Source organism: Neoarius graeffei, chromosome 2 (assembly GCF_027579695.1).
Source record: "Neoarius graeffei isolate fNeoGra1 chromosome 2, fNeoGra1.pri, whole genome shotgun sequence".
NCBI classification, from domain to species: Eukaryota; Metazoa; Chordata; class Actinopteri; order Siluriformes; family Ariidae; genus Neoarius; species Neoarius graeffei.
The window spans coordinates 57,931,917-57,947,122 of record NC_083570.1 but is presented as its reverse complement, the minus strand read 5'-3'; the positions used below and the strand labels follow the sequence as shown (position 1 = coordinate 57,947,122).

Below are 15,206 nucleotides of genomic sequence, written 5' to 3'. Positions count from 1 at the left end.
ATAGATTAACATATGAGTGGAGGAAAGTGTTCTCAGGTGGACTATATTTTATGTCGGACATGCAATCTGAAGGTGATTGGAGACTGCAAAGTGATAGCAGGGGAGAGTGTAGCTAAGCAGCATCGGATGGTCGTTAGGAGGATGACCTTAGAGGTATAAAAAAGGAAGAAAGAAAGAGAAAGCTAAACCAAAAATCAGATGGTGGAAATTGAAGGAGGAAGATTGTAATTCAGAATTTATGGATATGGTGGGACAAACATTGGGTGAAGAGGTACGAGATGATTGGACGACTATAGCAGAAGTGGTGAGGGAAACAGCTAGGAAGGTGCTTGGACAAAGAAGGGAAGACAACGAGACTTGGTGGTGGAATGAGAAAGTCCAGGAGAGTATAAGGAGGAAGAAATTGGCAAAACAAAACTGGCATAAAAAGAGAAATAAAAAAGCAGGCAAGAATACAAGTAGGTGCAACGGAAAGCAAAGAGAGCAGTGGCAAAGGAAAAGGAAAAGGCGTATGATGAACTACATGAAAGGTTAGCTAGTAAGGATGGAGAAAAGGACCTGTACCAATTAGCACGACAGCGAGATCAAGCTGGGAAGGATGAGCAGCAGGTTAGGAGTGTGTGTTGAGAAGGTGGATGGAGTACTTTGAGAAGCTGATGAATGAAGAAAATGAAAGAGAGAGAAGGTTGGCTGACATGGAGATAGTGAATCAGAAGTACAGCAGATTAGCAAGGAGGAAGTAAGGAGAGCTATGAAGAGAATGAAAAATAGTAAGACAGTCGGCCCAGATGATATACCAGTGGAGGCATGGAGATTCTTAGGAGAGATGGCAATTGACTTTTTGACTAGATTGTTTAACAAGATCTTGGAAAGTGAGAGGATACCTGAGAAGTAAAGAAGAAGTATACTGGTACCAATATTCAAGAACAAAGGTGATGTTCAGTGCTGCAGTAACTATAGAGGCATAAACTAAAGAGATCATTGTTGACTTCAGGAAAAACCAACCCAGCCACGCTCCACTTCTCATCAACAACACGGCCGTGGAGGTGGTCAATAGCACCAAGTTCCTGGGGGTGCACATCACAGACAACTTCACCTGGTCTGTGAACACTGCGTCACTGGTCAGGAAGGCACAGCAACGTCTGCACTTTCTGCGTAGGATGAGAAGAGCCCACCTACCCCCGCTCATCCTCACTACATTCTACAGAAGCACCATAGAGAGTGTTCTAACCAGCTGCATCTCTGTGTGGTGTGGAGGCTGTAGTGCCTCTGACTGGAAGAATGTGAGGAGAGTGGTGAGGACAGCAGAGAAAATCATTGGGACTTCTCTTCCCTCCATTCAGGACATTGCACCAAGGCGTTGCATGTCTCAAGCCAGAAACATCATCAGTGACCCCTCACACCCTCACTATAGACTGTTCTCCCCTCTGGCCTCTGGAAAGAGGTTCCACAGCATTAGGTGCAGGACCACCAGGCTCTGTAACAGCTTTTCCCCCAGGTCACCAGACTGCTGAACTCCAAACTCAAACTCTAAACTTCTATTTATAACTTGAACATTTCCTAATTCCACAGGTCACTTTATACTATTGCACTTTATAATATTTTTGCTGCTGCATAATTTAATTTAATTTAATTTAATTTAATTTAATTTAATTTAATTTAATTTAATTTAATTTAATTTAATTTAATTTTATTTTATTTTATTTTATACACTTCATATTTATTTCTGTGCTGAGCCAAATTGCAACAAAATTTCATTTAGTGTGCACTTGTTGCATACTGAATGACAATAATGGTTGTTTAAGTCTAATAAAGTTGACCAGCCACAGCATGAAGTTATAGGAAAGAGTAGTGGAAGCTAGGCTAAGAGGAGAGGTAGAGATACGTGAGCAACAATATGGTTTCATGCCAGCAAAGAGTACTACAGATGCAACATTTGCTTTGAGAATTTGATGGAAAAGTCCAGAGAAGTCCAGAAGGAGTGACATTGTATGTTTGTGGATTAAGAGAAGGCATATGACAGGGTGCCAAGAGAGGAGTTGTGGTACTGCATGAGGAACTGAAGAATGGTGGAGAAGTATGTGAGATTGGTGCAGGATATGTATGAGGACAGTGTGACAGCAGTGAGATGTGCAGTGGGAATGACGGAGACATTTAAGGTAGATGTTGGATTGCACCAGGGTTCAGCCCTAAGCCCTTTCCTCTTTGCAATGATAATGGCCAGGTTGACAGAAGACACCGGGCAAGAGGCCCCATGGACAGTGAGGTTTGCAGATGATATGATCTGTTGTGAGAACAGGCAGCAAGTGGAATAAAACTTAGAAACATGGAGGTATGCACTAGAGAGAAGGGGAATGAAAGTCAGGAGGAGTAAGATGGAGTAGATGTGCATGAATGACGATGAGAACAGTGAAATGGTACAGCTACAAGGAATAGAGGTGGTCAAAGCAGATGAGTTCAAATATCTGGGGTCAACTGTACAAAGTAATGGCGAGTGCAGAAGAGAAATGAAGGAGAGTGCAAGCTGGTTAGAATAGATGGAGGAGAGGGTCGGGAGTGATTTGTTACAGAACAGTACCAGCAAGAGTGAAAGGGAAAGTGTACAAGAGTAGTAAGACCAGTGATGTTGTATGGTTTGGAGACAAAAAGACAGTAGGCTGAACTGAAAGTATCAGAGTTGAAGATGTTGAGATTTTCAATGGGAGTGACAAAGTTGGACAGGATGAGAAATGAGTATATTAGAGGGACAGCACATGTAGGACGGCTTGGAGACAAAGTGAGAGAGGCAAGATTGAGATGATTTGGACATGTACAGAGGAGAGATCCAGGGTATATTGGGAAAAGAATGCCAGAGATGGCATTGCCTGGTAGAAGGAAAAGAGGAAGACCATAGATAAGATTTATGGATGTGGTGAAGGAAGACATGAGGACAACTGATGTGACAGAAAAAGATACGGAGCATAGGAGGAGGTGAGGGACATTATCCACGGTGGCAACTCCTAACGGGAATGGCCGAAAGAAGAAGATTATTACTGTAGTACACCTGACACCGGGCGGCACGGTGGTGTAGTGGTTAGTGCTGTCGCCTCACAGCAAGAAGGTCCTGGGTTCGAACCCCGGGTCCGGCGAGGGCCTTTCTGTGTGGAGTTTGCATGTTCTCCCCGTGTCCGCGTGGGTTTCCTCCGGGTGCTCCGGTTTCCCCCAAACACATGCATGTTAGGTTAACTGGTGACTCTAAATTGACCGTAGGTGTGAATGAGTGTGAATGGTTGTCTGTGTCTATGTGTCAGCCCTGTGATGACCTGGCGACTTGTCCAGGGTGTACCCCGCCTTTCGCCTGTAGTCAGCTGGGATAGGCTCCAGCTTGCCTGCGACCCTGTAGAAGGATAAAGCGGCTAGAGATAATGAGATGAGATGAGACACCTGACACCTACATATGTGATAATGATATTTTCACATATCATTGGTGGATGAATGCTTTAATCTCTGTAATATTGTACTTAATATTTGCTAGTTATCACAAAGGAAACAGTCGAATTTTAAAGTGAACCCATCTCACTCATATTACCATATTGTTTACTTGATGTCTGCTTGGTGCACGGTGAATTACAACAGAGAATCAGACCATAACTGATGCTATTTCTTCATATTAAATAGTCTTACAGATCACAAGTGAGCAAAAACAAACCAAAGACTTTTAATATTGCACTTTATTTAAACAGTTACATATATTTGAATTGAAAAGCAAAGCGGTGCTTTAAAAGACACATTTGAAAATAAGCATGATAAAGCACTTGAAATCTTTTCTAAATATCTGAGAGAAAAATGCAGACATCCTTAAGGGAGTCTGACGCTGCACTGCATCATAGGAGTATCTCCTATAATTTTTTCTTCTGCTGCTGCTCCTACTCCTCTTGCTGCTGCTGCTGCTGGCCTCCTTCAAGACATTTAGTCTGGTCACAGCTGCATGCCTCCACATTCATGTAGCGGTAGGGTACTATATCTCCATTCAGGCATTCCAGATCCACTGTGCGCCAACTAGTGCGGCTCGCTTTGCAACAGCTACAAGTTGAAGAACTCACGTCAGTGTACCTGTAACAGACAGACAGACAGACAGGTATGAAATACCGCAGCATGATTGAATGATCAAATCCGATTGGTCAGAAGGTGTATATTATTGTTGTATAACTGCATGGCTTGGACAGTAACCCCATCTGTAACAGAGGTAATATTAGGTTTAATTTAATATGTTATTGTTTCTACAGCAACAACTCATATACAGGAACTTGTATGGAACTTGTATTATTGACGTGGTGAAGTGTTTTTGTTAGGAGTCACAGGTCTGAGCACTTTGTAGCTGCCATAGTGCTTTGTAAAGTTTCCCAGTATGGGAATGTCTTAATTATAGAGGAGTTTGTGCTTTATGGTTTCTTAGTAAAATGACAAGCTGCATTTTTTTTTGTCCCATTAACTTCAACATAGGGGCAAAGGAGATGCTGGTCAGAGACTGACTGTTTATAACTGCTATAATTCAAGTGCTAACAGGAACCAAGTTGTCTCATGGACGTTCCACAATATTAAATGTAACTATCAACTGTCAAAAAGCACAACATGGTGTTCAATAATTAAGTAAAAAATTGTAGTCATTGGCAAATCACTGTAGTATAAGTGGAATAACACACTTCAGATGCACTGTTTTAGAAAAACGTTATACTCTTGGGTAGTAATGGAACATCACCTCAAGGTGTATTATTCTCCTCTAGCATGCTCCTTTGTTTGTAATTCCTCATAGAGTACCAGTCAAAAGTTTGGACACCCCTACTCATGCATAGGTTTTTTCGTATTTTGACTATTTACTACATTGAAGAACAATCCTGAATACGTCAAAACTATGAAAGATGGAACATTTATATGGAATTATATGTTAAACAAAAAAAGTGTTCAAAAAAACAAGATATGTTTCATATTTTAGATTTTTCAAAGTAGTCACCATTTACCATGACGCTTTGCACACGACTGGCATTATCTATCTACATCACTATCAGGGGAAGCCATAGCCTAAAGGTTAGAGAAGCGACTTTGGGACCAACAGATTGCTGGTTCGATTCCCTGGACCAACAGGAATGGCCGAAATGCTCTTGAGCAAGACACCTAAACCCCAACTGCTCCTCAGGTGCTGCAACACAGCTTCATCCCCAGATGGGTTAAATGCAGAGAAAGAATTTCACTGTGCTCTAATGTACATATGACAAATGAAGGCTGAAATAAAAAAAGTCTTCACCAGCTTCATGATGTAGTCACCTAGAATGCTTTGCAATTAACAGGTGCCTCATCAAAAGTTAATTAGTGCAAATTCTTGCCTTCTTAATGTGTTTGAGATCAACCAGTAAATAGTAAATAATAAAAATACAGTAAATAGCCCTGTTCCACAACTGTAGTAATCCATTTTATGTCAAGAACCGCTCAACTAAGTAAAGAGAAATGACATCCATCATTACTTTAAGACATGAAGTGTCTTTTAATTAATAAACAAAGACATTTTTTAATTATAAGTTGTGTCCAAACGTTTGACTGGTACTGTATATAGATACATTAAAATTTCATGTGTACTGTATGCGCGTGTGTGTGTGTGTGTATACTCACATGCTGTAGCTGTTACAGTGTCCTTGACATTGTGTTTGCGCCACGGTGTTCTTTGACCAGCAGTTGTTGTGACTGATTGAAGCAAAAGTGGTCTCTACTTTACATCCTGTGTTCGTCTCCACACCTACCGTACACACACACAGACACACACGATACCATAATTTTCTTGAACCACTGTAGCTGTTGAATAATTGGGTATTGTCTGTTTCCAAAATGCACATTAATATTAATTAGATCCATTATTGTATAGTGCTACTCACAGACTGGGCAGCAGCCATCAGCAGTAACTTGCATGGTACCCTGCAGATAAAGATCACACCAGAACATTTATGCTGTTGTATGGTTGTAGCCCAATAATCAGTCCTTCTACAAAAACATACTTAACTTTCCTTTTTTTCAAATTTGTATTATAAATCCCAACAATGACTGGACTGACAACTGTTTCTACAATAAAATTCCTTATTATTACTATAGATGGGAACCAGTAAAGAATAAATGTTTTTGCATTTTTGAAGTTATGAACTTATGGAAAAACAGGATAGATTCTAGAGGGCAGAATTTATGAGAAACATTAAACAGTCGTTCTTGGGATTAATCCCCCCACCCATATTATATATATATATATATATATATATATATATATATATATATATATATATTCTACATTGCCATTTTTGTCTTATGTGTTAATTTAATCAAGGATGCAATTTAAGCGTGCATGTCAAATCTCTTAAAGTTAGTCTTGTGTGTGTGTGTGTGTGTGTGTGTGTGTGTGCGCGCGCGTGTGTGTTTCTTACAGGCTGGCAATTTGTGATGTTGAATGGTGGGCACTGGATCTGATAGTTAGTAGTAATATATTCTCCATTAATCAGTGTGCAGATGAACTTCTTACAGGCATCATTTGGCGGAATCCATACTTTTCCATTCTGCACATAGACCAGTATGCATAAAATCTCACAGAATACTTCAAAACAACAACAACAACAACAACAAAAAAAAAACCTTAGAATTCACATTTGTGTGAATTTTAGAGTACTGCTTTTCCAGCTTTATTTTTGTAACTAATAGCTAAAACATGTCTGTGAAGATTCTCAATCATCCAGGTCATAGTAAACTGTGGGTGGTAGAAATGACTCGCCGTTCACACCCAGCCTCCAGTGACCCACACCAACATGATGTCTCAATGACACCTTAGATGAGCTGGTCATCAGAATTCTGATTCTGATCCAGGAGAGGATAAATAGCTGATACTCCCTATTAGTCAGACAGAACTGAGGAAGCCTTTCGGACGAGAGGTGAAACGTTTTCAAGAATCTTCAAGCAAGTCCAGTTGCCCTTTTCTACCACCCACAGTTTAATAGCTAAAACAGTTTTAAAAAATACAGCAAAATATCTTTATTTTTGTCCCATTAGAAATCATTATAAAATATTGTAGTTGTTTAATGAATGGTTCAAGCTATAACTTGTACACTTGTACTTACACTTTCCCAGTGTTTGCATATTATTTAATATTAAATAGACACAAGTGTTTTACTGGGAAATATGCCACTCGTATTTTTCATTTGAACTACAACTGTGACATATTAATCTAATATACCATGCACTGAGAGGCTCTGGTTGAAATTACGACTTCTCTAAGGTGACTGGCATTGTACTATTTTGTGAGGGGCGCAGCAGTACGATGCCAGTCACCGAAGAGAATCCATAATTACTGGTGCCTCTCAGTGCAGTGTATATTTGATTTATATTCCTCATCAAAAAATTCAAAAATAAAAGTGTTAAGATTGAATCTTGGCATAAACTCACTGGAGGCATCCATGTTTGTTGTTTACATTGGAGCAACCTTTGAACTGCGCATGTGCAGTGTACCATGTTATCGCCTGCCTCGCTAGGCATGATCACGATACGTAGATCTACACATACAGAAATGCTTGCGGAGCCACAGCTGTGATTCGAGTCGGCTGTATAGCTTGAAATCGCAACATCAGTTCATGGTATATCCAGGATATACCATAACTGACTCACACCATCTTTTTTATACATTTTTGAGTCATGAGATATATTGCTTAATCAATGGTGGAGCTATTTTATGCCACAGGAGCCATCCTTGGCCAATCCCAGCACAGGAATTTTTTGATGAGGGATATAATTTCCAATGTCTTCACTCGTGAGGAAATCGATGATTTGTTTTGATAAATGTGGGTACTTTTTGTTTGTGAATGCGTCTATATAATAAAAAGAAAATCACACATTAGCTTGAAAATATGAAGTTTGTCTTCTCATGTTGAAAAATTCATATTTTTCATATGAAATACATCGCGGATCTGAGTGTTATATTTCCTGATATTTCACTCCAATGACATCACTCCCAGTGTTTTCCTGCTGACTAGACATGCATTGTCAAAGTGGAGAACCAGTTCAAAATTCAAATTCTTTTGATTAACTTGCGTATTTTTTTTGTGTGGATGTGTCTATATAATATAAAGAACATCACTCAGTGGCACGAAGATATGAAGTTTATCTTCTCATGCTGAAAAAGATATTACTTGTTTCGCTTTGCTCACTTGTGATATATACATTCACCACTTGAAGATAAACTTCGTATCTTCACAAAACTGTGTAATATCCTATATTTCCTATGGCTCAACCTCAATGTTCTCTGATCGTTACCTCCAATGTGTGTACTGTGCTGTTGTAGTTCACAATACATTTGTTCTGTACGCATTTGCCACAGCATTCAGCAGTGTCTGATTCCACATACTTATATCCCTGAGAGAGAGAGAGAGAGAGAGAGAGAGAGAGAGAGAGAGAGAGAGATATTCATGAGATTGTATCAGTTCCACTGTTTGAGCACTGTTCTTATTCACTTATATTTATTTTTTTCTGCACAAATTGGGAAACTGCATAATAGCAAACAAAACAATTGAATGCAAATGACCAAATCAGTTGTCACTATTCTGTTTTTCATCACAGCATAAAAACATCTGTTTGCTCGCTAGAAAAAGCATTTCCTTTTAATGAAGAAGGTACTGAACTCATGTAAAATACAGATCAGTTGATACGTTACTACATACGAAACATTATTAATTAATAGAATCATTATGCGTCTAACAGAAATAGTACAATATTAGACTTGCCAAATGTATTGCCATAACAGAAACGAGAAATTAACCCATATACTAAATACAATGCGCTGGAATGCACACACATTTGAGCGAAGCCCATTAAACTGTATGAAAAGACAACATGGTGTTGAGTTTTACAGTGTTTTAGCCAGATGATTTTTTTTCCAATTGTGCTGCTCTTTGCACTGATGGTCATGGTAATACCAATAATTTAGAATACTGTGACTTATTTTTGCATATGATCATGAAAATATGGGCCATACTGGATGGGATGGAATACAACAGTTACTCATTTATTCATTCTGCAGCTGTTTTTACACAGAGTGGCAGTCAATCAAGGCATGATACAATCCTAGCAGTGTTAAGGCATTTGACCAAGGACCATTCAGTGGTTTGCTAGAAGGCTTACGATTGAAACTCACAACCTTATGATCATTATCTTTGAGTCTCAATGTATATTCATACTCCTTTCATTTCAGACCCAAAACAGACATTGTTCTGTAGCGAACTGAAGCTATAATATGTAGACAAGCAGTTTATCAATAAAGTAACACATTTGTTCAAATTGTTATGTGGACTGTGGGAGAAAGTTAACCAAAACTCACTGTTTCACACTTCTCATCGCAATCCACAGGTGTACAATCGATCTTAAACAGTTTCGTTTCTGGATTCTTATCCCAGGTACACCGACAGTTCTGGCAGTCAACCACAGGGACTGTAGTACCAGGCTGGAATAGAGAGTTTAATATGGAATTATTCATAGAGGACATGGTTGTTATAACTACAAAATATGCAACACATAGTGTAGCTTCTATGTGACATTTTAGCAAATCTGCAATCTTTCTCAGTTACCTTATACTCCAGTCCTTTATGGACACAGACTTCCTTTGCCTCTGCAAGAACAAACCATGTCATTGTAAACAAATATTTGAAAACATTTATATTATGATGAGAGATGCAAAATAATATTCCTATTTGTCATTAGTGTTAATACCGCAGGTTAACTCAGGGCAGCATTTGTCTTCAGGCACTTTGAGTGAAGGAGTGTAGCCGATTGGACACTGGTCATTTACACTGGGACATGTGCTGCTATCACATCCTGAAATGAGTGCAAGAAAGTCAAGAAAGTGGAGTCATGTAAAACACAAATTTACACCAAACCATGTTGCTGGTTTCAGTGAATGCCAGCAGTAGAATTCAACAGAACAAGAAGTCGTTATCTTTACATTATGAATCATGAATCATACAGACAAACACTACATAATGAATTTTATTCTCCAAAACCATTTCACATTTCTGTATTTGGTAGAATGAATGTACAACAGAAGAATCACAAGCAAAGACTAGGCAACTAAAAAATGAATAATGATGTTATCTTACGGCAGGTAAGCTCAGTGCAACAGGCATCCGATGAATCTGTCACATTGACCACAGTATATCCTGGCTCATTGCAAATGACTACTTTGTTGCTGTTTGAACACACTCTTTCTTTGCACACGACGGATACAGATGTTTCATCACAGACACAGTCCTGGCAACCCTGCTGGAACGTTTCTCCAAACTGCCATTTAAAATCAAAGACAATATTATGGCATTATTTGTTTTACAGGTCCTACATCTTACATGTCCATATCTTCTTGCATATCTTCTTGCAGTCATCTGCTCATCCAGGCAGAATTGCCCACAATCTGTGTGTGTGTGTGCACGTGTGTGTGTGTGTGTGTGTGTGTGTGTGTGTGTGTGGTGCCACGGGATTTTTGCTCTGTTTACAGAATGCATAGAAACAGCGTTGAAAAGCGCATGATATTTTGCACCATTTTCGCTGGCTGATCCAGTAACTATCAACGAATAATCACCTCAATAGCAGCCCTATGGGATACATTTACCATTTTGAACATCATCCACAACTGTGTTGGACTGAGGCTGGTTCTAGAGGAATTGAGACAGGGACTTGTTTTAAATGACTATTGTGTAGTTACTGTCCTGAACCGGAAATGAGTCAACACTCGACAGTGTCCATTCATTGTACATGTATTGGCTGATTGTGAGTCCTGGGCTCCATGTTTTCAACACTGCATGTTAAGAGGTTAGAAAGAATAAAAACACATTTTATGACTGACTATCTTGTATCAACAACAGTTCTAGCTTTCTTGGTAACATTTTGTCCAGGTTAAAGTTGGTGCCATGTTTGAAATAGAGTATCAGCAACTAATATTCTGACATAATTGGCACTGTGCTAAAAATGAATTTGGCATATATATATATATATATATATATATATATATATATATATGCACAAACAGTGTCAGTCAAAACTTTGGACACACCTTCTAATTTAATTTTTTTCTTTATATTTATTAATTAAAAGACACTTCATGTCTTAAAGTAATGATGGATGTCGTTTCTCTTTACTTAGTTGAGCAGTTCTTGACATAATATGGATTACTACAGTTGTGGAATAGGGCTATTTACTGTATTTTTATTATTTACTATTTACTGTTTGATCTCAAACATGTTAAGAAGACAAGAAATTGCATTAATTAACTTTTGACGAGGCACCTGTTAATTGAAAAGCATTCCAGGTGACTACCTCATGAAGCTGGTTAAGATAATAGAAAATGCCAATAGTGTGTAAAGCGTCATCAAGATAAACGCTGGCTACTTTGAAGGATCTAAAATATGAAACATATTTTGTTTTTTTTATCACTTTTTGTAGAAAATGGTCAAAATACAGAAAAACCTATGAATGAGTGGGGGTATCTAAACTTGTGACTGGTACTGTCTGTCTGTCTGTCTGTCTGTCTGTCTGTCTGTCTATCTATCTATCTATCTATCTATCTATCTATCTATCTATCTATCTATCTATCCCCTCATTCATTAGGATGCAGTGCTGCAGCACAGCAACCTATGGGCTCCCCTAGGGGAGCCCATAGGTTGCAGTGCAAAGCACTGCAACTATTGTTCTTCTACGTATTTCTTCCTCTACTTCTTATTATTATTCCTACGCAAATTTCGATTTCGAATAACTCAATAACCGTACGTCGCACACAGACAAACAATATATCAAAACGTGCGGCTTGATCGGACTCACTATGTAATTACTTTTCTCTACAGAATACGATTTTTTCGCGACGTAGTTGCGAAAAAATCGTCGAAACCCCCCCCATTCATTTCTATGGAATTAATTGAAAAAAAAAGCACTTTTTCAACGTTTTTCAAACGTCCGCTGCTCTGGCATACTTTCACCTAGAGACGTGATTCAAACTCTAAAACGTAGGAAAACTTCTCCTCTGTGGATCTGGTATTCAACTTTTCTGCTAGGTTCTACACTTTCGGATCAGTCCCGGCTCAAATGCCATGTGGGTTCCGGGAGAAAATCCTGCTTTTGAATGGGTGTCTATTGCGTTACACACCAGTGAAGCTCGTTAACTTAGAGTGTAGACAGCTTGAAAAAAAAGCTCAAACTTTCTCGCTTAAACTGTGGTTTCAGCCACAAATTTCACTCTACAGACATGATTTTCTCAAAAGTAGTAGTAAAACTTGTCCTGATTCACACAATGTGTCTACCTAAACGATAGGATTTACAGTTTTTGAATGACAAGCCTCAAACTGAGGACAGGGCAGCCGAGAGGCCTCATTGACACCCATTATAAACGTGACAGAAAAGTCACTCATTTTTAACTCGCTCTAGTGTCCTCATTTTTAAGACTACAGACAAAAAATTACATCAGTTTATTCACGAGACCCTTCTAGCACTCACTGTGAAAGAATTTTGTGAATAGCTGCTTTCGTTGTCGAGTTATTTGTCATTGTTCGAGGCCTGCTCCTTAGTAAAAAAACAGCAGAAAACTCAAGACTATAAATGTGACAGAAAAGTCACTCATTTTTAACTCGCTCTAGTGTCCTCATTTTTAAGACTACAGACAAAAAATTACATCAGTTTATTCACGAGACCCTTCTAGCACTCACTGTGAAAGAATTTTGTGAATAGCTGCTTTCGTTGTCGAGTTATTTGTCATTGTTCGAGGCCTGCTCCTTAGTAAAAAAACAGCAGAAAACTCAAGACTATAAATGTGACAGAAAAGTCACTCATTTTTAACTCGCTCTAGTGTCCTCATTTTTAAGACTACAGACAAAAAATTACATCAGTTTATTCAGGAGACCCTTCTAGTGCTCACTGTGAAAGAATTTTGTGAATAGCTGCTTTCGTTGTCAAGTTATTTGTCATTGTTCGAGGCCTGCTCCTTAGTAAAAAACAGCAGAAAACTCAAGACCTTGTGTGTCTTAGCTCATTGACACCCATTATAAATGTGACAGAAAAGTCACTCATTTTTAACTCGCTCTAGTGTCCTCATTTTTAAGACTACAGACAAAAACTTACATCGGTTTATTCAGGAGACCCTTCTAGCACTCACTGTGAAAGAATTTTGTGAATAGCTGCTTTTGTTGTCGAGTTATTTGTCGTTGTTCGAGGCCTGCTCCTTAGCAAAAAACAGCAGACACCTGACAAAATCTTGTGTGTGTGTGTCTTAACTCTCCTGTTCAGGCCCGTCGCCATGCCGACTGGGGCCAGTAAGGGAGCGGGGGTGGGGGGGGGGGCTGCTGTCTCAAGCACACACACAAATCATGGCATTGTAGCTTCACAATGCAGGTCACACCGCTTCATAGCAGGTCACACATTCACGGCCAGCGAACATGCGTGACCGGATTGCTTCACGCACTGCATCCTCTCACAATTTCCCCCGGGGAATTGTCCAGTCTAGTTATTATTATTCCTACGCAAATTTCGATTTTGAATAACTCAATAACCGTACGTCGCACACAGACAAACAATATATCAAAACGTGCGGCTCGATTGGACTCGCTATGCTATTACTTTTCTCTATAGAATACGATTTTTTACGAAAAAATCGCCCAAAAAAACCCCCATTCATTTCTATGGAATTAATTGAAAAAAAAAGCACTTTTTCTAACATCCGCTGCTCTGGCATGCTTTCACCTAGAGACGTGATTCAAACTCTAAAACGTAGGAAAACTTCTCCTCTGTGGATCTGGCATTCAACTTTTCTGCTAGGTTCTACACTTTCGGATCAGTCCTGGCTCAAACGCCATGTGGGTTCCGGGAGAAAATCCGGCTTTTGAATGGGTGTCTATTGCATTACACACCAGTGGAGCTCGTTTACTTAGAGTGTAGAGAGCTTGAAAAAAAAGCTCAAACTTTCTCGCTTAAACTGTGGTTTCAGCCACAAATTTCACTCTACAGACATAAATTTCTCAAAAGTAGTAGTAAAACTTGTCCTGATTCACACAATGTGTCTACCTAAACGATAGGATTTACAGTTTTTGAATGAGAAGCCTCAAACTGAGGAGAGTGCAGCCGAGAGGCCTCATTGACACCCATTATAAACGTGACAGAAAAGTCACTCATTTTTAACTCGCTCTAGTGTCCTCAATTTTAACACTACAGACAAAAAATTACATCAGTTTATTCAGGAAACCCTTCTAGCGCTCACTGTGAAAGAATTTTGTGAATAGCTGCTTTCGTTTTTGAGTTATTCGTCGTTGTTCGAGGCCTGTTCCTGAGCAAAATACAGCAGAAAACTCACAAGTCCTTGTGTGTCTTGGCTCTCCTGCTCAGGCCCATCGCCATGCCGACTGGGGCCAGTGAGCGAGCAGAGGAGGGGGGCTGCTGTCTCAAGCACACACATAAATCATGCTCAAAATTTCAAACTTAAACTGTGTTTTCAGCCACAAATTTCACACTACAGACATAATTTTCTCAAAAGTAGTAGTCACACTTGTCCTGATTCACACAATGTGTTTACCTAAATGATAGGATTTACAGTTTTTGAATGAGAAGCCTCAAACTGAGGAGAGTGCAGCCGAGAGGCCTCATTGACACCCATTATAAACGTCACAGAAAAGTCACTCATTTTTAACTCGCTCTAGTGTCCTCATTTTTAACACTACAGACAAAAAATTACATCAGTGTATTCAGGAGACCCTTCTAGCGCTCACTGTGAAAGAATTTTGTGAATAGCTGCTTTCGTTGTCAAGTTATTTGTCGTTGTTCGAGGCCTGCGCCTGAGCAAAAAACAGCAGACACCTGACAAAATCTTGTGTGTCTTAACGCTCCTGCTCAGGCCCGTCACCATGCCGACTGGGGCCAGTGAGGGAGCAGAGAGAGGGGGGGGCTGCTGTCTCAAGCACACACATAAATCATGGCATTGTAGCTTCATAGCAGGTCACACATTCACGGCCAGCAAACATGCGTGACCGAATTGCTTCGCACACTGCATCCTCTCACAATTTCCCCCGGGGAATTGTCCGGTCTAGTTCTAATAGTTATTGTCTTCATGACTTGCTGGACTAACAAGGAGAACACACTTTGCTGATAGACTACAAAAGTACCAATCGGCCAGTTGATGTTGACATGAC

At 39.5% G+C, this 15,206-nt stretch overlaps 1 protein-coding gene across 1 annotated transcript in view; it reads right to left on the bottom strand.

The window, feature by feature from the left end:
• Positions 1-3,692: 3,692 nt before the first annotated feature.
• LOC132881721 (mucin-2-like) overlaps positions 3,693-15,206 on the bottom strand; it is a 51,436-nt gene continuing 39,922 nt past the window's right edge. Inside the window, exons 38-46 of the mRNA XM_060914519.1 lie at positions 10,149-10,329; positions 9,763-9,867; positions 9,621-9,661; positions 9,374-9,496; positions 8,314-8,412; positions 6,441-6,569; positions 5,904-5,943; positions 5,644-5,767; positions 3,693-4,092 (exon numbers count right to left, since the gene is read on the bottom strand). Coding sequence (XP_060770502.1) covers positions 3,906-4,092; positions 5,644-5,767; positions 5,904-5,943; positions 6,441-6,569; positions 8,314-8,412; positions 9,374-9,496; positions 9,621-9,661; positions 9,763-9,867; positions 10,149-10,329 — 1,029 coding nt within the window. The 3' untranslated portion in view covers positions 3,693-3,905. The remainder of the gene's footprint in view (positions 4,093-5,643; positions 5,768-5,903; positions 5,944-6,440; positions 6,570-8,313; positions 8,413-9,373; positions 9,497-9,620; positions 9,662-9,762; positions 9,868-10,148; positions 10,330-15,206) is intronic.